Raw genomic sequence first — 23377 nt, forward strand, 5'->3', positions numbered from 1 at the left:
ACACCAGATCACTAGAGGGTTCACCATTAGCTAGTTGAGCAGTACACCAGATCACTAGAGGGTTCTCCATCCGCTAGTTGAGCGGTACACCAGATCACTAGAGGGTTCACCATTAGCTAGTTGAGCAGTACACCAGATCACTAGAAGGTTCACCATTAGCTAGTTGAGCGGTACACCAGATCACTAGAAGGTTCACCATTAGCTAGTTGAGCAGTACACCAGATCACTAGAGGGTTCACCATTAGCTAGTTGAGTGGTACACCAGATCACTAGAAGGTTCACCATTAGCTAGTTGAGTGGTACACCAGATCACTAGAGGGTTCACCATTAGCTAGTTGAGCGGTAGAACAGATCACTAGAGGGTTCACCATTAGCTAGTTGAGTGGTACACCAGATCACTAGAGGGTTCACCATTAGCTAGTTGAGCAGTACACCAGATCACTAGAAGGTTCACCATTAGCTAGTTGAGTGGTACACCAGATCACTAGAGGGTTCACCATTAGCTAGTTGAGCAATACACCAGATCACTAGAGGGTTCTCCATCCGCTAGTTGAGCAGTACACCAGATCACTAGAAGGTTCACTATTAGCTAGTTGAGTGGTACACCAGATCACTAGAGGGTTCACCATTAGCTAGTTGAGCAGTACACCAGATCACTAGAGGGTTCACCATTAGCTAGTTGAGTGGTACACCAGATCACTAGAGGGTTCACCATTAGCTAGTTGAGCAGTACACCAGATCACTAGAGGGTTCACCATTAGCTAGTTGAGCAGTACACCAGATCACTAGAGGGTTCACCATTAGCTAGTTGAGCGGTACACCAGATCACTAGAAGGTTCACCATTAGCTAGTTGAGCAGTACACCAGATCACTAGAGGGTTCACCATTAGCTAGTTGAGCGGTACACCAGATCACTAGAAGGTTCACCATTAGCTAGTTGAGCAGTACACCAGATCACTAGAGGGTTCACCATTAGGTAGTTGAGTGGTACACCACATCACTAGAGGGTTCACCATTAGCTAGTTGAGCAGTACACCAGATCACTAGAAGGTTCACCATTAGCTAGTTGAGCGGTACACCAGATCACTAGAGGGTTCACCATTAGCTAGTTGAGTGGTACACCATCTCACTAGAGGGTTCACCATCAGCTAGTTGAGTGGTACACCAGATCACTAGAAGGTTCACCATTAGCTAGTTGAGTGGTACACCAGATCACTAGAGGGTTCACCATTAGCTAGTTGAGCAGTACACCAGATCACTAGAAGTTTCACCATTAGCTAGTTGAGCAGTACACCAGATCACTAGAGGGTTCACCATTAGCTAGTTGAGCAGTACACCAGATCACTAGAAGGTTCACCATTAGCTAGTTGAGCAGTACACCAGATCACTAGAGGGTTCACCATTAGGTAGTTGAGTGGTACACCAGATCACTAGAGGGTTCACCATTAGCTAGTTGAGCAGTACACCAGATCACTAGAAGGTTCACCATTAGCTAGTTGAGCGGTACACCAGATCACTAGAGGGTTCACCATTAGCTAGTTGAGTGGTACACCATCTCACTAGAGGGTTCACCATCAGCTAGTTGAGTGGTACACCAGATCACTAGAAGGTTCACCATTAGCTAGTTGAGTGGTACACCAGATCACTAGAGGGTTCACCATTAGCTAGTTGAGCAGTACACCAGATCACTAGAAGGTTCACCATTAGCTAGTTGAGCAGTACACCAGATCACTAGAGGGTTCACCATTAGCTAGTTGAGCAGTACACCAGATCACTAGAAGGTTCACCATTAGCTAGTTGAGCAGTACACCAGATCACTAGAGGGTTCACCATTAGCTAGTTGAGAGGGCTATAAGTGGCTGAGGGAGAGTACATTGTACACCGTTTGCCAAGATGAACTAGAGATCGGATTAAGAGAGGGTTAACCATTAGCTAGTTAAGTGTTAGATCGGATCACAGGAGGGTACACCATCAGCTAGTTAAGTGTTAGATCGGATCACAGGAGGGTACACCATCAGCTAGTTGAGTGTTAGATCGGATCACAGGAGGGTACACCATTAGCTAGTTAAGTGTTAGATCAGATCACAGGAGGGTACACCATCAGCTAGTTAAGTGTTAGATCGGATCACAGGAGGGTACACCATCAGCTAGTTAAGTGTTAGATCGGATCACAGGAGGGTACACCATCAGCTAGTTAAGTGTTAGATCTGATCACAGGAGGGTACACCATCAGCTAGTTAAGTGTTAGATCTGATCACAGGAGAGTACACCATCAGCTAGTTAAGTGTTAGATCTGATCACAGGAGAGTACACCATCAGCTAGTTAAGTGTTAGATCAGATCATAGGAGGGTACACCATCAGCTAGTTAAGTGTTAGATCGGATCACAGGAGGGTACACCATCAGCTAGTTAAGTGTTAGATCAGATCACAGGAGGGTACACCATCAGCTAGTTAAGTGTTAGATCGGATCACAGGAGGGTACACCATCAGCTAGTTAAGTGTTGATCGGATCACAGGAGGGTACACCATCAGCTAGTTAAGTGTTAGATCGGATCACAGGAGGGTACACCATCAGCTAGTTAAGTGTTAGATCGGATCACAGGAGGTACACCATCAGCTAGTTAAGTGTTAGATCGGATCACAGGAGGGTACACCATCAGCTAGTTAAGTGTTAGATCGGATCACAGGAGGGTACACCATCAGCTAGTTAAGTGTTAGATCGGATCACAGGAGGTACACCATCAGCTAGTTAAGTGTTAGATCGGATCACAAGAGGGTACACCATCAGCTAGTTAAGTGTAAGATCGGATCACAGGAGGGTAAACCATCAGCTAGTTAAGTGTTAGATCGGATCATGTAAGGGTTCACCAGTGGCTAGTTAAGTGTCACCAACTGTACACTGACCTATCGTATTCCCGTATCGACTGCCGAAGCCACACAGACAATACATGGGTCCTGGCAGCGAGCGCTCCCAGGGTATGTTGAGGCTGAGGCTGGTGATCTGGCCGGAGTGGAAGCCCATCATATGGTTGGCATAGGCAAAACTACAGCTGGTGGCGAACCGGCACATGGAACACTGGATGTACTTCCTGCAAGACATGCACAACATGTTAGCATAGACAAAACATGGATAACAAAACACCACTAATGACAATCATAACCAATATGTGGGACTGTAAGAATATCCTAAATGGCTGTGTAAAAATAGTTATGTAAGAAAGTACTATTCAAAAGGCAACTTGTTCCATTGTTGATCATGTTTCATAATTGGGACAAAACCTGAGTTTTGAATCTGTGTTAGTTAAAAGTGTACTTTTCTGCATTTGCTCCATCCATTCATCACTGACACAAAAGGCAACTTTCATCTGACCCTGAACGAGACACCGTCCAACATCGAATGCATTTTCATTTCACCCTGGACGACACAGCCCAACATCTGACCCTGAACGACACAGCCCAACATCTGACCCTAAACGACACAGCCCAACATCTGACCCTGGACGACACAGCCCAACATCTGACCCTGGACGACACAGCCCAACATCTGACCCTGAACGACACAGCCCAACATCTGACCCTGAACGACACAGCCCAACATCTGACCCTGGACGACACAGCCCAACATCTGACCCTGGACGACACAGCCCAACATCTGACCCTGAACGACACAGCCCAACATCTGACCCTGAACGACACAGCCCAACATCTGACCCTGAACGACACAGCCCAACATCTGACCCTGAACGACACAGCCCAACATCTGACCCTGAACGACACAGCCCAACATCTGAACTTACTTGTAGTGGTCGGTGGTGGCCATGATCATCTTGCACTCGAAGCAGTGGAGTTCCTGAACAGCCCGCGGGTAGCGCAGCCCACGATGCTCCGACACCTTGGACACGGCAGGAGCATTTAGGGACTTCACTCCCAGCTGCTTGGGCTGCAGACCGGACTCCGGCACACGGATCATCACCTGGTCGGGCGTGGTGTACTTGGCATTCATACCTGTCACAGAGAGGAGAGATGCATTACATACTGTAGACATAGTGAGGGAACGTTGGTTTCACAGCAGTCGGCAATATTCCAGGAATATTCCCGCTATATCATGTCAATATTCTAGCTATATCACAGCACTACTACGGCTATATCGTAGCTATATTCCTGCGATATCACAACGATATCGCAGCAATATTCCAGCTATATCACAGCACTACTACAGCTATATCGCAGCGATATTCCAGCTATATCACATCTATATTTCAGTCATATCACAGCTACATCACAGCAATATTCCAGTTATATCACAGCTACAACACAGCAATGTTCTATATTATAGCTATCGTCCAGTCATATCACAGCTATATCACAGCTATACTTCGCCAATATCACAGCTACATCACAGCGATATTCCAGACATATTTATCACTCAGAGGTATATTATTAAGATTTGAAACCTCTGATTGACAAATCAGAATTGATTATTTTCCAAATAGATGGTAGAATTACCTATAACTCCCTTCTGATTTGGCATATGGTCTCTCTTCCGATGAGCCTTGACTTCCTGTGCATTGAAGAATGTGAGCTTGCACAGTTGACACTTTTTGGCATTAGTCTTGGACTGGTGTCGGAGTAGATGGTGGTAGTAGTTCTGAGTCTGCCCCCAGCCCTGGGAGACGAACTTCACGTGGAACACCTTCAGGCAGTACAGGCACAACAGGCACTCCGAGTTCTCGTGCTTCTGCAACACACCATTGTTACCATTGTTATATCAATACAAGTCTAACAGGTTTTGGTTGTGGTTTATCTTTTGTGAAAAAGTCTTGTTTTAGATGGGGGGAAAAACAAAATGTTATTTTTATTTATTTTATTTATTCTATTTATTTGTTTTCCAAAAGCTTATCTCAATATGCTGCCATGTGAGCAGAGTAAGTTAGTCAGTGGAATAAGTTGTGGAAAAGAAACAGGCTTTGACCATATATCATTTTCTTCATGAATAATAACTTCAATCAGGAAGTTGTGATCCTTAGAATGTGTCACGTTATTACATATTCTACAATTTCCAAATGTCAATCATAAACTTAACCCAAGACTGGGTCGGGGAAACTAGTCTAAGGGAAGCAAATCTTGGTCAACTACTTGTTGAGGCCCTGTGGAACAAGTCATCTGCCTACAGAGCTACAACACTAGTCCAGACTGTATTCATTTCATGTAAAGTTCTTGCCATGTGCAAAATATTTCATGTGTCTTTCAAGTGGGCATATCATATGCAAATTAATTATGAGTCAACACATAATTGTACTCAGTGAGTGAAATAATAGTGCTTTTCAGGTTTCGTTTCTTCCTGTTTTAGGGCTAGTGGGTTGACGTAGACCTGGACACAAGTGAAGCAAGATAATAACGGACCTTCTTGAAGTGGTCGACGACATCGCTGTACATGGAGGAGCGGAAGTGGCACAGCTGACAGATATATGGCATCTCACAGGCGTTGTGGTTCTGTCTCATGTGACTTGTCAGGCTCTGGCGGCTCTCATGGTCCTTCTCACAGATGCGGCACAGCAGGACGTTTGTGTTGTTCATGTGCACCTGGCAACAGGGAGAGTGAGTTCATCACCGTGTATCAGCCATATCGCTGTAGGCAGCTTAGTTGGTTAGAGAATGCTGCATGTGTGTCAAACTGCTAGTAGTGAGTTACCTTCTCAATGTGCGTCTGCATCTCGAATGGTGTGTCGAACTGCTTGTAGCAGTGTTTGCACTGGGTGAGATCACTGAGGTCTAGGTTCTGCTGCTTCTCGCTGTCGATGTGACCCTGCATGTGCATCATCGTCTTCACGTTGTTGTACAGCATCTTGGAGCAGTACCAGCACTGAAAGAGTGAGTGAGTGAGTAAGTGAGTGAGTGAGTGAGTGAGTGAGTGAGTGGGTGAGTGAGTGAGTGAGTGAGTGAGTGAGTGAGTGAGTGAGTGAGTGAGTGAGTGAGTGGCAGTATACACTTGATCCTCACCATGCGTACTGAATTGGTCAAACAACAAGGAAGTGCTTATGAATCATAGTTATATGGTTAAAAGTCAATGAGTGACAGAATATTTTCTAATGCCGCAGACAGCAATATTCAAGCCATATCATCAGAGAGACATTAGCTGTGTGTGATCGGCATGAATTGTGGAATGTCTATGTCTCGTATTTATGATGGTAATTGTATATATTGACGTGAAGTGCTCTCTGTGAATAGCGGCCATTTTTTAACACCCGTGTTTGGCATGACCTGTCAAATGTCCATGTGAGTCATTGTGGTATGTAAATAAACCTGCGTACTGAGATTCCTCTTGTGTATTTTATTTACTTATTTATTTTTGGTAATTTAAAGTGTGTTTGAAACGGAAGCGCTGCCATGCAATTGTCTGGTCACGATACTGGGACCGTAAGCTATGGTATCTTCCAGTGATAGTACAAAGGAAGGCTGACACATGCAAGCGTGTGTGTGTGCGTTCACCTTGAACCTGTGTTCCTCCTTCTCCTCCTGGTACGTGGGGTCACCCTCCTTCTTGCCGTAGTAGTACTCATCCAGCGGCACCAGTGTTCCTGCAGCCAACACCAACCAGGACTTTAGTGACAACAAACTCCACCAACCAAGTCAGTGACATTGTGCAACACGAACCACGTTATCAAGCCGGGTCCATGATGTGAGGAGCCACCGCTTCAACCACTGTGAACTCATCATGCTAAACATGGCATTAGCCCAGCTCCGTGTTAACATTAAGGATAGAAACAATTCCACATATGAAACAAAATGTCTGCATGCAAAACCTTAAATAGACAAGAATTATCAAATCAAAAGGATTATTGTCAAAATCATGTTCAATTAAATTATATTCTGTTAAATGTAATTAAACTATTATCAACGAAGACCATAATTTCCAATTCAAAATGACAGATTAAAGGATGACTTTCTGAATTTATCCCCTGAGCTTTGTCCATAACATGATCCTAAGTCCGAAGGGTGTTCCCCACAAACCACCTGGTGATGAATGTCTTACCGATGTCGTCAGCCTCCAGGCGGCGGGGCTTCTTCTTGGGGGGGTTGACGTACTGGGGGTACTGCAGGGGCCGCTTCCCAGGGACCCCCGTCACGTTTGTCACCTGGATCCCCTGGGGCTGGAACTGACCCTGGGGGTAGTTCTGGAAGGAATCTGACATACGGACAAGGATGAGCCAGGGATGAATCCACTAGTGGCAGTAACAGCTCACACATACATAGTGTCAGAAAGTGTCTGACAGAGATACCAGAACTAGTGACCATGAAAATAAACTTGCATTCACACCAAACAGTTTCTTCGTTTGTTCCCAAAAGTTATTTGTAATTCTTCCTACAGTACATTGGTAGACTGAAAGGTGAGAAAGGTCACCACTTTACCAGCTTCAATTGTAGTGAAAGATATGGATAGGACTGGTACATGTTCCTGTAGGTGAGACACGCTTGAGGAAGGCTGCCTACTGACTGAATGTGAGTACCACATGAAGACTTCAGGTATTCTTAATACCAACCCATGATTGACATGGTTGGTTTGTGGTGTAACGCCGCACTCAGCAATATTCCAGCTATATGACAGCGGTCTGTAAATAATCGAATCTGGACCAGTGATTAATATCATAAGCATCGATACACACAATTGGATTCCCATGTGTCTTTTGGTCTTGAAAACTTGGTACATGCTTCATGGTTGAGCTGAAACTGCTACTTTATTATCAAATACTGGAATGACATTGATTGATCTTTGTTTTTCGATTTTCAATTTGGTTCCCTGAGAACACCTACAACATCTGACTAGGAGCGTGGTGTTGCCCCAGGTGAAAGGTGAGTACCTGCTCTCTTTGGCATGAATGGACTCTTCTGAATGTTAACTGACTGGTTGCGGGGCTGCAGCTGGTTGTTGCCCACATTCTGCTGCGGCTGGAACAAGACACACACAACACTAACAAACTCACATCAGAGTCGGAAAGAGTGTATTAGAGTGGCGGTCGCACTGATAAATCATGACGACAAATAAGTCCCTGGTGCCGGGAAGGCCCACTCACAAACCTTATCGTTTTAAAAATATACATTGTGATGATGTATCAGAGTCGAAGTCAGTGATGAATGTTCTTAAGGAAAAAGAATCTGTAGAAACATGTAAACTGAACATGCAAACTCAGTTAATGCCCAAAATGATTAAGAAATTTAAAAGGATGAGTGAGTATGGTTTCATGCTGCTTTTAGCAATATTCCAGCAATATCATGGTGGGGGACACCAAAAAGGGGCTCGACACATTGCACCTATCCTTTTCAATCCAAGAGTGATTGATTATGGTTTTATGCCGCTTTTAGCAGTATTCCAGCAATATCACAGCAGAGAACACCAGAAACAGGCTTCACACATTGTACCCATGTGGGGAATCAAACCCGGGTCTTCAGCGTGATGAGGAAACGCGTTAACCACTAAGCTACCCACCCCCAATCCAAAAGAAAAAGAACATGCAAATTTTCTAGACTGCAACTGCTTATGATCTAGGTTTTGGAGAAATGACATTCCAAAGGGCGCACCTGAACAGCACACATGAGTGAAACAAACTTCCTATCGATTTATATCGCAAACTCTTCACACTCTCCAACAACTCACGACACCTTTAGCCATGACATATGTTTTAAGTTTTCAATAACATAGTTTTCCATACACTTGAATTATTCTTTAAATTCACATCTCATAGGTCACAGACCACGACGACGGAGTTATTCAGACTATCACTTGGTCACACGCTGTACCTACCATGACCTGCATCAAGGGGCGGATAACCCACTGGTTGCCAGTGGCGGTGGTGGTCTGCCCCGGGACGTTGACAAACTTGTACACCTGCTGCGGGGTGGGGTTGAGGAGGCGGGCTGCGTTGGAGACGGCGGGCTGGGCAGCGGCCATCTGCTTGGGGGGGCTCTCTCCAACTATAACTACATCGGCTTGTGAGGCTGTTACATGATCACAATGCTCTAGTCACTTACACTGAACACTCAAGTCACTTACACTGAATGCTCTAGTCACTTACACTGAACACTCTAGTCACTTACACTGAACGCTCTAGTCACTTACACTGAACACTCTAGTCACTTACACTGAATGCTCTAGTCACTTACACTGAACACTCTAGTCACTTACACTGAACACTCAAGTCCCTTACACTGAATGCTCTAGTCACTTACACTGAACACTCAAGTCCCTTACACTGAATGCTCTAGTCACTTACACTGAATGCTCTAGTCACTTATACAGAATGCTCTAGTCACTTATACAGAATGCTCTTGTCACTTACACTGAATGCTCAAGTCACTTATACTGAATGCTCTAATCACTTATACTGAACGCTCTAGTCACTTATACTGAACGCTCTAGTCACTTATACTGAATGCTCTAGTCACTTATACTGAATGCTCTAGTCACTTACACTGAACGCTCTAGTCACTTACACTGAATGCTCTAATCACTTATACTGAACGCTCCAGTCACTTACACTGAATGCTCAAGTCACTTACACTGAACGCTCTAGTCACTTACACGGAACGTTCTAGTCACTTATACTGAATTCTCTAGTCACTTACACTAAACGCCCTCGTCACTTATATTGAAGGCTCTAGTCACTTATACTGAACGTTCTAGTCACTTACACTGAATGCTCTAGTCACTTACACTTAACGCCCTCGTCACTTATACTGAAAGCTCTAGTCACTTATACTGAATGCTCTAGTCACTTATACTGAACGTTCTAGTCACTTATACTGAACGTTCTAGTCACTTATACTGAACGTTCTAGTCACTTATACTGAATGCTCTAGTCATTTACACTAAACGCCCTCGTCACTTATACCATGACATAATGAACTACAGTAATATGACAAAATCAGGCGATCCTTAACTTATTGTGAGTGGTATACTTATTGTGAGTGGTATATGATTGCTGTTTTCAACATTTTGTTGTGAGAAACCATGGAGGCATCGTTGAGGCAAAGAGAGACAACTCTTCCTTTAACAAAACAATCTTGTAAACATAACACTGTTATCAAAACATTTTAAAAATTCTGCACAATGAACTTTTGACGGCCTAAGTAGAACCCACACAACAGGTCTAACATCCACTCACTTGTAGTACTAGGAGACACAGCATTCTGCTGTGGTGCTGTTGCAATCTGCTTCTGCTGCTGTTGCTGTTGCTGTTGCTGCAGCTTCTGTTGCCGTATCTGTTGCTGCTCCAGTCGCATCTGCTCATCCTTCGCAGCCTTGACCTTCCTCCTTGCCTCCTTGTACTCCTCGACCTCGCGCTTGAAGGCCTCGATCTGGGCAGGGAGCAGCTCTTCCTCCTGACACTCCATCAGCAGCTCCACCGTGTCGCTGTACTGACGCCGCAGCCCGTACGATGTCGGCCGACCCTTCATCTCTGGAACAGTAAATACATGGTTAGAAAGGCCAGCCTCCCCATGACCTCCACCACCAGCTCCACTGCGTCGCTGTGCAGGTGCTGCAGAGGCTCTATTCAATGGACCAGTCCTTGTTTTAGCCCCTTAATGCCGAGCGCTAGACAAGGTAACAACAAGTACCATCTTTTAACATCTTTTGGTATGGTTTATTGTTTATTTGTTTACCGCCGCACTCAGCAATATTCCAGCTATGTGACAGCGGTCTGTACATAATCAAGTCTGGACCAGACAATCCAGTGACTGACATCACGAGCATTGATCCAAGCAATTGGGTTTGATGACATGCATCAACCAAGTCAGCAAGTCTGACCACCCGATCCTGTAAGTCGCCTTTTACGACATGCATAGTCGCCTTTTTTGGTATGATGCGGCCAGGGATCAAACCCCAGACCTTCCGCTCTCTGGGTGGACGCTCTACAATTAGACCATGGAGGCTGTCCACTAGACCATGGAGACAGTCCCCAGGAAGAGTCTCTGCTCACTCGACCACGGAGACCATCTCAGGGAAGATGCTCTGTTCATTAGACCAGGGGGTCAGACTCCAGGAAGATGCTCTATTAACTAGACCATGGAGGCAGTCTCCAGGAAGACTCTGTTCACTAGACCAGGGGGGCAGACTCCAGGAAGATGCTCTATTCACTTGACCATGGAGGCAGTCTCCAGGAAGAATCTCTGTTCACTAGACCATGGAGGCAGTCTCGAGGAAGACTCTCTGTTCACAAGACAATGGAGGCAGTCTCCGGAAAGACTCTCTATTCACTAGACCATGGAGGCAGACTCCAGGAAGACTCTCTGTTCACTAGACCAGGGGGGCAGTCTCCGGGAAGACTCTCTGTTCACTAGACCATGGAGGCAGTCTCCAGGAAGACTCTCTGTTCACTAGACCATGGAGGCAGACTCCAGGAAGACTCTCTGTTCACTAGACCAGGGGGGCAGACTCCAGGAAGACTCTCTATTCACTAGACCATGGAGGCAGTCTCCAGGAAGACTCTCTGTTCACTAGACCATGGAGGCAGACTCCAGGAAGACTCTCTGTTCACTAGACCAGGGGGGCAGGCTCCGGGAAGACTCTCTGTTCACTAGACCAGGGGGGCAGACTCCAGGAAGACTCTCTATTCACTAGACCAGGGGGGGCAGACTCCAGGAAGACTCTCTGTTCACTAGACCAGGGAGGCAGTCTCCAGGAAGACTCTCTGTTCACTAGACCATGGAGGCAGTCTCCGGGAAGACTCTCTGTTCACTAGACCAGGGAGGCAGTCTCCAGGAAGACTCTCTGTTCACTAGACCATGGAGGCAGTCTCAAGGAAGACTCTCTGTTCACTAAACCAGGGGGGCAGACTCCAGGAAGACTCTCTATCCACTAGACCAGGGGGGCAGACTCCAGGAAGACTCTCTATTCACTAGACCATGGAGGCAGACTCCAGGAAGACTCTCTATTCACTAGACCATGGAAGCAGACTCCAGGAAGACTCTCTGTTCACTAGACCATGGAGGCAGTCTCCGGGAAGACTCTCTTTTCACTAGACCAGGGGGGCAGACTCGAGGAAGACTCTCTATTCACTAGACCAGGGAGGCAGTCTCCAGGAAGACTCTCTATTCACTAGACCAGGGGGGCAGACTCCAGGAAGACTCTCTATTCACTAAACCAGGGAGGCAGTCTCCAGGAAGACTCTCTGTTCACTAGACCAGGGGGGCAGACTCCAGGAAGACTCTCTGTTCACTAGACCAGGGGGGCAGACTCCAGGAAGACTCTCTATTCACTAGACCAGGGAGGCAGTCTCCAGGAAGACTCTCTATTCACTAGACCAGGGGGGCAGACTCCAGAAAGACTCTCTATTCACTAAACCAGGGGGGCAGACTCCAGGAAGACTCTCTGTTCACTAGACCAGGGGGGCAGTCTCCAGGAAGACTCTCTAGTCACTAGACCAGGGAGGCAGTCTCCAGGAAGACTCTCTATTCACTAGACCAGGGGGGCAGACTCCAGGAAGACTCTCTATTCACTAAACCAGGGGGGCAGACTCCAGGAAGACTCTCTATTCACTAGACCATGGAGGCAGTCTCCGGGAAGACTCTCTGTTCACTAGACCAGGGGGGCAGACTCCAGGAAGACTCTCTATTCACTAGACCATGGAGGCAGTCTCCAGGAAGACTCTCTGTTCACTAGACCAGGGGGGCAGACTCCAGGAAGACTCTCTATTCACTAGACCATGGAGGCAGACTCCAGGAAGACTCTCTATTCACTAGACCAGGGGGGCAGACTCCAGGAAGACTCTCTATTCACTAGACCTGGGGGGCAGACTCCAGGAAGACTCTCTATTCACTAGACCAGGGGGGGCAGACTCCAGGAAGACTCTCTATTCACTAGACCAGGGGGGCAGACTCCAGGAAGACTCTCTATTCACTAAACCATGGAGGCAGTCTCCGGGAAGACTCTCTGTTCACTAAACCAGGGGGGCAGACTCCAGGAAGACTCTCTATTCACTAGACCATGGAGGCAGTCTCCGGGAAGACTCTCTGTTCACTAGACCAGGGGGGCAGACTCCGGGAAGACTCTCTATTCACTAGACCAGGGGGGCAGTCTCCGGGAAGACTGTTCACATGGCCACAGAGTTAGTATCCAGGAAGATGCTCTAATCACTAGACCAGGGAGGCAGTCTCCAGGAAGACTGTTCACATGGCCACAGAGTCAGTATCCGGGAAGATGCTCTTTTCACTAGACTGTGGAGACAGTCTCCGGGAAGACTCTCTGTTCACTAGACCATGGAGGCAGTCTCCAGGAAGACTCTGTTCACTAGACCACAGGGACAGTCTCTGGGAAGACTCTCTGTTCACTAGACCATGGAGGCAGTCTCCAGGAAGACTCTGTTCACTAGACCACAGGGACAGTCTCTGGGAAGACTCTCTGTTCACTAGACCAGGGGGGCAGACTCTGGGAAGATGCTCTATTCACTTCATGTGAACAATAACAGAAACAGTTCAACAACCAACTTACGCAGATTCTCTAGTATTTCATGGATGGACATGAATAGCACGACATTCACATTGCCCTCTACCAATATGTTTCTGCACTACAATATCCCAACTGTGACATTTAATAACAATTGATTAGGGTTTGTGATTCACCTGCAAAAAGAAAGAATTTCAACTTGGGAAATATACGAATTGTATCGTATCCACAGTATCGAGATATATATCGTATCTCACACACCGTATCATTACACCTTCACTACGACCACATCTTCAAAATGTCAAGCCATGCGGGCACTGTAGCTCACCTGGATAGGCAGTCAACAATTCAAAATGACAACAAAGACAATTAAAAGAAGTTGATGACATCATTGCTATTCAAATGTTTTCAGTGTATATACTGAGGACTAAAACAAACAAACTGATTTGAACAAAATATAACGTCATCATAAGGAGAAACATAAATTAAAGTTCAGCTTCCTCAGTCTGTCAATTTCAGAGGAGGAACAGTTTACACAGCCAATATGCCTTTGGGAGAATTTAAGAGCATGGTCAAAACATGGTCAAACTTCCTGATTCTTGATCTGATCTAATTGATTAACTATGGTAACAGTACACTTTGTCACAACATGACATGTATCTTGATTACCTGATACAGAGTTGAAATTCTTTGTATTGGGAGTGGCAATGGCATGATCAAAATACTAATGTCAGTTCCTGGTGCCTTAACACCACACACAGAAATCATATTTCTTTTTACATATATGCATTGTGAATATGTTTGTTGTATAAGGCAAGTGATGAATATACTTTTGCACAAATAAATGAGAACAAGACGTTAGAAATGGACCTATGAACATGCCAAACTTCCCAAATAAAACTGATCATTATCTAGGTGATGGAGTTCCAAGGAGCCCACCTGAAAACTTTGAGAGTGCCCCATGGCACACTTGAGAAGTCCAAACAGATCTTTGAGTTGCACTCCATGCATCAGAGAATAACCTAACAACCAAACACTTGTTTTGAGCAGTGGGCATTGAACTGAACTCACACTGATATGGGACTGATATGGGACTGATATGGGACTGATATGGGACTGATATGGGACTGATATACACTTGCAGAGGACATACACACATCTTCTTACATTGTTGGACGTAAAGTAAAGGAGTCCTTGTTGTAACACTAGTATAAACAGCTAAAGATTCATGGGTTTTCTAAATTTATATTCTAAGACATCCAACTCCAAGAACCTCCCTCCACCCTAATTTTAAGACTGCAATACAATACTTGTCTGCATAGAGAGATGAGGCACCATCATTATTGGTCTGGAGAATCCAGTCTCAATGAAGGATCATGACTTCTTCAGCCAATTAAATGTCAGCTTTCCTGATAATTCGGCCTTATTTCTTTACCTCGATTTGGAGATTTCAACATCAGCAAATGAAACTTGCTACAGAACAAATATACCCTTGAAAGTACCCCCTTTTGTGTGCTGATGCCCTGGCAAGCTGTATCAACAATAGAAGAGTTTTATTAATATTTTTCGCACTTGTAACACTCTGATTATATTCGTTTTCGAGAAACGCTTCAGAGATGCTTGTCTGAATGCTTCACTCACTCGTACTGAGAATTTGGAAGCCTGGATGCTGATTGGCTGATCAGAAAGTCCACCTGATACAACGTCCCATAGATATGTCCTCAGAATGTCACACAGAGAGGTATTGTATCTCAATAAAAGGTCTGATTTTAATGTGACCAAGTTATACACATCGGTTATCTTGCAATTTCTCCCTGAATACAGGGTTGCTCTGTCCCAAGTTTCTAGTCCACAAAAGATGGTGAACAGTTTTAGATGACAACACCAGTCCATTCAATAGATCAAATTGAGAGGTGAAATATTAGTAAATGTGTTAAAGAAGTGAACCAACACGTGAGGAACTGGTGCATTAAAGGTGGTTAGTATAACAAAAACACAAGACTGATCCCAAGAAAAGAATTCAACCAAATTCCTACCTTTTGATTTTGGAAGTCTAACTCTCAAACCACTTGACATTATAGAAAGCTGTCTATACTCTCACACACAATGTTCAAATGTACCAGTTTAACTAGTATATGGATGGGGCTTAGCCTGTAGGGGCTGAGTCATGAATAAGGCGGACAGACTGAGCCAGTCGCGGAAGAACTTGTCTAGGTGAGTGTGGACGTGTTGTTTGATTGGGCAGATGCCTGATCACAAATTGTCAGTCTTATTCCTGACACAATTCTGATGTAACACTGGAACAACCAAACAAGAAATGTATTATTGCATCAGACATTACAATGACATTAACAAGATTAGAACAAGCAGGTCAGAGATGTTTGCCACTATGGTGAAATCCACAAGCACGGAACTGGTGCTGACGGACCTAGAAACATAATCTGTGCAAATCTGGGATTAATCATTAATGATGGGTTTGTGGCATGCCAAAGGGAAGCAACTCTGCACGGACCAACTGAGACACCTGTATCACCATATTGATGATCATCATACTTCATAGAGAGTAATGTGAAGGAGGAGGATGACATAGAGCAGTAGACCCATGAAAATCTGGGGTACAATAGGTCTTCAGCAACCCATGCTTGCCGTAAAAGGCTACTGTGGTTGTCGTTAGAGGCAACTAACGGGATGCATGTCATCATATCCCAATTGTGTGGATCGATGCTCATGATGATCATTGGACTGTCTGGTCCAGACTTGATTATTTACAGACTGCCGTCATAAAGCTGGAATATTGCTGAGTGTGGCGTTAAACAACAAACAAACAAACAAAAAATAGTGCAGGAGGATACTCCCTATCATGTGCTCCTCAGTAGTCAACAGCTTATTTGTTTGTTTGTTTGTTTGTTTGTTTGTTGTGAACAAATGATATTGAGAACAACAATCCACACTGACAAGATATGATGACATGCTATAAACCAAGTCATTTACTTTTCTAGAAAGTTCTACATGCTTCATTACAGCAGGGATTGTGAATCAGAATTAAATATATTTAAAGAAGGGAAACTATGTATCAATGATATAAGTAACACATACCACACATGCTACAAGGCCTTCTTTACTTGCTTCACGGATGCAAATTTTCACAAATGTGCAATAAAAGTGAAATTGTGAGAACAGTCCTTTCTACATTCCATGCATGTGAACTTATTTTGGTCTTGACAAGAATTTAAAATGGGACTAGATCGGAAGTGTAGTAACCCGTTGACTGGAGCAACGTCCCATGCTGCAGGGGCAAGACACCAAGTCACTATGAGCCAAGTACTGAGTCAGGTCCCCACAAGGGAGCTTACTCTAAAATAAAGGAATGTGTATGCTGCAATCTGATTGGTCAGAGAATGTGACAAGGGATGTGATCCTAGAAATTCTTTGGCTTGGTGAAATGGATGCCACAATAACTAAATATTAGCTTCATCAATATATATAAGAACAACTTTGATTTATTCTGTGTTTTTTCCTTATTCTGTTAACCAGGGAAAATCAATTATTACAAAGAAGCATGTTATCCATTGTATCATGATGTCATAGAATTCCAGACGGAAATTTGATATCACATAATGTTTAGTTTCTAAGTATGCAGTCACAGCTGCTTGTTTCAGAAGCACTAACAAACACTTCTTCAACTGCCTGCACTAAACTTTAAGCATTTTGTTGATTGGATGGTTGGTTGGTTGTTTAACGCCGCACTCAGCAATATTCCAGCTATATAATGGCGGTCTGTAAATAATGGAGTCTGGGTCAGACAATCCAGTGATTGATATCATGAGCATCAATCCACACATTTTGGGTCCTGCAGGTATGTTGCAATATTAAAATCAGACCCCATTACTTAATTTTGACCATGACAAGGACTCTTGACTTCCAGTCTTAATTTGGGTCACCTAAATACTGTATATGACTGTAGATAGGCCAATCTCAAAGTTAAGCCAAGGTATGACTTGATCCTTGAAATTTGTATCAGAATGGTATTTTCGCATCATGATCAACAAATCTGAATTGAATTACGCAAGTTAGTCCTGTTGTTACACTATCTGGTAATAAAGAAAAGTGTTCATTGTATATCTGGACTGGTGACAGGACAGGTCAAATTGTTCCCTACATAAAAAGTATCCGACAAAATACAGTGAATGCTACCACACATGCCTGGTCATTATTATTTTAAATATATAGAGTAACACCAGCACTTAAATACAACAATATCAGAATATATTATTCAGATACCATTTTTTCAAATCATTGCAAAAAAATTCTTTTCTGATATATTATTGGGTATGTCTTAACTTAATCACGGGTAAATTGGGAGAATATGTATGTACAGATGATTGCTATTCCGGCTCAATACAAGACAATACACGCGGTAATCTTAATCCCTGCATATAAAACAATGCCTAGCAGGACAGGAAATGCAAATGAATTGGTAAATCATCATGTCTAGTGATGTGAAATCGCTAATTTCACATTTTCATTGACATAGTTTGTTATTGCATTGTTCGTTCACCTGAAGCGATATGATGTACTTTATTTACCAATAGAAGAATAGTTTGATGAATGTGTAACCTTTACATAGGCCGCCCCCTTTCTTTTGAGTCTTTTTTCTGGTTCTCCAAATCTGGCTTATCTACAGTCATATATATGGTTCAATACCCAGCTCACTCCATATAGGTCGGCTTTCACAGCATGGCCTCCTGGGAACACCGTCTACCCTGGCTCCCAGTCAGGGCTAACTAACACCATGATCTCATGCTCCTTATCAACATGTACGAGGGGACAGTTACACAAACCAAGAAAGCAGTCTCTGATAGATATATTCCCCATTTTTGTATCATTCTGCTCACTATTATAATATACATTGGATGAGAAGAAAATAAAAATACAGGGTAGTTTGCCTTTATATTGTGATGTGTTGCAATGATCAAAGGCATCTTTGAAAGACAAACTGTCATTCCAGATAGTGCTCCAGCAAGTCATAGTTCACATGCAGCGCTCATATATATATATTGTGCTTACCTGAAGTGGACAGCCCAGGGGAGTAGGCAGAATCTCCCTCGATGGAGAACCGCTTGGCCCCGCTCTTCTGCCGGGCGGACCGGGTGCGTCTCCGGGACGGCATCTGCAACAGCAACATCACAGTGGTGACCCACAGCAACATTACGGTGGTGACAGAGCAACATCACAGGGTTGACCTACAGCACCATCACAGCGGTGACCCACAGCAACATCACAGGGGTGACCTACAGCAACATCACAGGGGTGACCTACAGCAACATCACAGGGTTTACCCACAGCACCATCACAGTGGTGACCAACAGCAACATCACGGTTGTGACCCACAGCAACATAACAGGGTTGACCGAAAGCAACATCACGGTGGTGACCCACAGCAACATAACAGGGTTGACCCACAGCAACATCACGGTGGTGACCCACAGCAACATAACAGGGTTGACCCACAGCAACATCACGGTGGTGACACAGCAACATCACGGTGGTGACACAGCTATATCACAGGGTTGACCCATAGCAACATCACGGTGGTGACCCACAGCAAAATCACAGTGGTGACCCACAGCAACATCACGGTGGTGACCCACAGCAAAATCACGGTGGTGACCCACAGCAACATCACGGTGGTGACCCACAGCAACATCACGGTGGTGACCCACAGCAAAATCATGTTGGTAACCAACAGCAACATCACGGTAGTGACACAGCAACATCACAGGGTTGACCCACAGCAACATCACGGTAGTGACACAGCAACATCACAGGGTTGACCCACAGCAACATCACGGTAGTGACACAGCAACATCACAGGTAAGACCCACAGCAATTGTACCATGACAACTGTCAGTCCGTTTTGTAATACATATGACTGGTCCAGTTTTGATTTCTATCCTTAAACATGAAAACTGAGGCGAACCATTGCAAATGTTTTGAGTACAACCATACCAATAGTATAGTCAATGATATGCATTGATATTTCTTCTCTGCATCCATTCCATACCTTTGTGCGTACTGGACTTGCATGGCTGCACTGTGTTAAACCCAGCTATAGTTAGTATGTTTGTCTTTACAATGCTCTTTCCAACATACTATAGACAAAATATCAACCCTAGGTATGAACAGGAATGTGGAAATAAGAAAAACATTCAATTGTTTTGGGGCAAGTAATTACATGGTGATCTTCCAGAATTTATTTAGTACGCTCAACATACGAAAATCTACGGAAAATGATTCCAAAAGACAAATTGGGGCTAGTCGACTCAGGAGTGTTTGACGAAGACCTGTTTAATGTGCCGAGGTGGGCTAGTCTAATGTGCCGGGGGAAGATACTGAATAGGAAACTTGCAATGGAGACTGGAAACAAGAGATGCTTACTTTGGGCTGATGACCAGAATCTCTGGAAGACAGGCAGGTAACCTCTCAGTGAAACATTCCTCCAGGGGTTATCTCCTCTTGATTTCCCACCATGCTTTCTTGTAACTGCAATACAGTAAAGAAATAGCCTAGAAAACAGTTCTTTTCGCTGAGGAGGTTAAACAAAAATGTGTTTCTAATTGAAGAGTGCCACAGGGCAGTGTCAACTGATAAAGATGTTCAGGTACTTAAGGTGAATGCCACTGCACCAAGGCTAGACAAAGCAGCTACAATGTAACTGAAAGTTAGTCCATTCCTTTGTATTGAGACGGACAATAATTGTTTTCATGTCTGAATTCCTAAAATAACTTGCTGTGCATTAAACATATTCACATGTCCACTTTCCATGTCCGTCCCATCAACTGTTTCAATAATACAATACACACTGTCACATGGTACTGTAGTTAAAATAATATTTCTTATGCTCTTCAGGCAACATGAACTTATTTTAACTAAGCCATCAGAACTGAAAACAAGGAATTCGCACCCTGATTTGCATGATTCAACTAGCCAGCTACAAGACTTTATTTAGTCAAATGCCCTTTGAAACTTCTATTTTCCTGAAGCTTGCATACACTTCCAGCACTTAACATGCTTGATGGAGTCTTAACTATATTGAAACACTTCGATTTTTTCGACATATTTGGCAAAATGGCCACAAAAGTCAAATAAAGTTGTTCTGGGTATTTAGGCATGAGAAAATCAAACACAACAATGCCATCAGGCAGGTTTGAATCTCATTCGATGTGTTTCCCGTTGGACAAATACACATCTTTTCAGTTTTCTAGTTATGCATTTTCATTGTGTCAGTACACAAACATTAGTGTCGCAGGTACCCAAACACAAAAAAACATGTACATCATTCGTGACGAACTCGTATTATTCCGGGACAAGCCGAATAGCGACTCATGCCCCTCTCATGGCCATTTTTGCGACCGGGTTCCGTCTTAGCGCAAATGGGCCTACCTAAAACAATTGTCAATTCGTGGCATAATGGTTCACACATATTTCCCCGTATATTATATATATTTCAAATGCAATTTAAAGCACATCTGGACATGCGGAGTTATACAGTATGTTTGAACATATTTAACTGTGTCTTGGGTGTATTTTTAGATGCAAGACATATGAAAAATTAAATATTATTTCTGAGGGATTCTTTGACGAAGAACTTGAAACCATACGCGCATTCTGATTGGTTTGTCGTATTTTCACACATAACATTCATCGATAGGGGGATGAGTCTTCTCGCAGGTTACGGAAAAAGGGGTGAGTAGTGACGAATGACATGTACATGTGGCAAACGTGTTTGGTGGGGTCCCAGGTAAGAATAGGTCTACAGCACTTGTCTGAGGAGGTGACTAAAGTAGTTACTTGGTTTAGTGCATGCATGTCACCGTACCCTGACGGCTTGGAATGTTGTCCATAATATCAACCAATGGTTTGTCTGTCCCAGGCTCCATGCTGTGACATAATGCTAATACTGCCGAGTGCAGGGTAAAACAACAAAGAACAGGATTCAGGACTTTAAATTTCTTGGACTCTTTTCTTTGTCACAACACATGCATAGTTTTGTTAATTACATTTTTTGGCAGTCCGGATGTGACACACATATGGTGTGTGATGAGGACATGAGTGAAAGCTTTAACCATTAGCTACCCCAGCCCTTTTAGGCTGTTAATACACCAGGTGAAATCAGGCATGTCCAACAACCACTGGAGCATGGCAATAAAGAGAGATTAGTAGAAAAGTGTTTCTGTACTGTAAATATCATATTAGGAATAAAAAAAACATATTATGCGAGCCTTTGGTGAAATCCACAAATTGTTGAGGTAATAATTTCTTTATCACCTAATGTCATGCTTACAATAAAGGATGTTTAAGATGTACTTTCACTCAATGAAGTAGCTTTATCATATTTGAGTGAATCACCCAATTCATCATACCGTACTTGCTGCCATGTTTGTCTTCATGTTTCTGTGACACTGTGGAAAACTCCTATCTAAGCATATTGTGATATATGTATCAGATCATGATACCGAGTTCATCGGACTGATTTATTGCATCAATAACACTAGCCTTTATATGATAATTTCTATTATCAGGTTTTAAACTTCACATTCACATCACTAAAGAAACAGAACATATTTACACAGGACGAGGGTGTACGAGGCTCCCTTGTAATGGCAAACTGTAAAGTAGCTGAACAATTAGAAACATTGGTATGAAGCTAAAGACATGTTCCAATGGTTGACACCTATCTCTTTTCTTTCTAACACTTGAAAGTTTTGGAATTATGACATAATCAAATACATAGTATGGATTAAAATGAAAGAAAAGGACAATTGTTCTAACTTCAAACAAAAAACTAAGTATGAGCAAGTCTGTGACCCAAGATGATTTTTTTATCATGTAGTCATAAGTCCCAAACATGCAACAACTGAACTGAACAAAGTCTAATTCTCATTCATAGGAACACATCTAACTAATAACTGATGTTACTGTATTGTAGAGGAAACTTTTACTTTTCTTATACCAGGACCAATAAACAGAAAGAGGCTTCAATGTTTACTGATATATAACTGCATTGAATGCAATCACAAAATACAATGTTAAAATACATCTGAACTCCAAAAAAATATGAACATAAAAACATTCTTCTAATCTGGAACAAAATGATAATTTTTTCCTCCAAATTTGCCTGCCAGGGACACTAAAGTCTAGAATTCTTTACAAATACCTGCAAATGTTTCAATAATAACACATGTCACTCCTAAATATCCATTATTTGACTATGGCCCATATCATAGAAAAATAAAACCCTTTGCACTTTACAATATTCGGCTGATATTAGGTTCATATTAGCAACATTGTTTATTACAGATTGAAAACATTAAACAGGTTAGAAAATATGACAAAATATCGAGGTCTTACAATTGTTTATGTTTTGTTTAGCGTACGAACATACATGTTGATACACAACTAGTCATAACACATGTCTGAGAAAACATCTTTCTGTTCTAAAAATAGCCCGCATACAACCCGAGTCGGTAGTTGCCCAATATCAAACCGACTTCTCCGTGACAAATCAATAAATGAGCAGTATTAAAAACCCTCTATATGTACATGACTGTCATGCACTTGCCGTGAAAACTCATTTTTAATGAAATCCCACAGATATGTTGTATATTATCATAACACACCGTCCAAGATGGCGGACGTCTGACTACCGTAATAAAGCAGAATAAACAACGGGTTTCAGATGCTTCCTTTCAAACTCAAGCAGCTTGCATGTTGTAGCGCGATTTCTATACTATGAGAAACGCTTCTTTGAAATGCACAAAATCAATAATACATACATGTTTTTCCTAATATGAAGCCGGTGTCACAAGAACTACAACTCCTGCATGTCTATATCAAACGTCACGTGACCACATGTGCGCGAAATTGCAAATGAA

General features: G+C 43.3%; 1 protein-coding gene across 5 annotated transcripts in view; it reads right to left on the reverse strand.

Annotated features, from left to right (window-relative positions):
- LOC124115131 overlaps nucleotides 1–23349 on the reverse strand; it is a 43103-nt gene extending 19754 nt beyond the window's left edge. For 3 of the 5 annotated variants that reach the window (XM_046475965.2, XM_046475967.2, XM_046475962.2), the window contains exons 1-13: nucleotides 23279–23349; nucleotides 19881–19985; nucleotides 18510–18612; nucleotides 10162–10455; nucleotides 8802–8995; nucleotides 7861–7948; nucleotides 7035–7187; nucleotides 6491–6579; nucleotides 5694–5864; nucleotides 5405–5584; nucleotides 4508–4739; nucleotides 3799–4006; nucleotides 2906–3090 (exon numbers count right to left, since the gene is read on the reverse strand). In XM_046475965.2, the coding sequence (XP_046331921.2) occupies nucleotides 2906–3090; nucleotides 3799–4006; nucleotides 4508–4739; nucleotides 5405–5584; nucleotides 5694–5864; nucleotides 6491–6579; nucleotides 7035–7187; nucleotides 7861–7948; nucleotides 8802–8995; nucleotides 10162–10455; nucleotides 18510–18612 (1897 nt within the window). In that variant the 5' untranslated portion in view covers nucleotides 19881–19985; nucleotides 23279–23349. Of the gene's footprint in view, nucleotides 1–2905; nucleotides 3091–3798; nucleotides 4007–4507; nucleotides 4740–5404; nucleotides 5585–5693; nucleotides 5865–6490; nucleotides 6580–7034; nucleotides 7188–7860; nucleotides 7949–8801; nucleotides 8996–10161; nucleotides 10456–15478; nucleotides 15740–18509; nucleotides 18613–19880; nucleotides 19986–23278 lie in introns of those variants that run through there. The other 2 variants (XM_046475963.2, XM_046475966.2) reach the window with 2 other exon arrangements.
- Nucleotides 23350–23377: the final 28 nt, after the last annotated feature.

Source organism: Haliotis rufescens, unplaced genomic scaffold (assembly GCF_023055435.1).
Source record: "Haliotis rufescens isolate VD_foot unplaced genomic scaffold, xgHalRufe1.0.p SCAF_14, whole genome shotgun sequence".
NCBI lineage: Eukaryota > Metazoa > Mollusca > Gastropoda > Lepetellida > Haliotidae > Haliotis > Haliotis rufescens.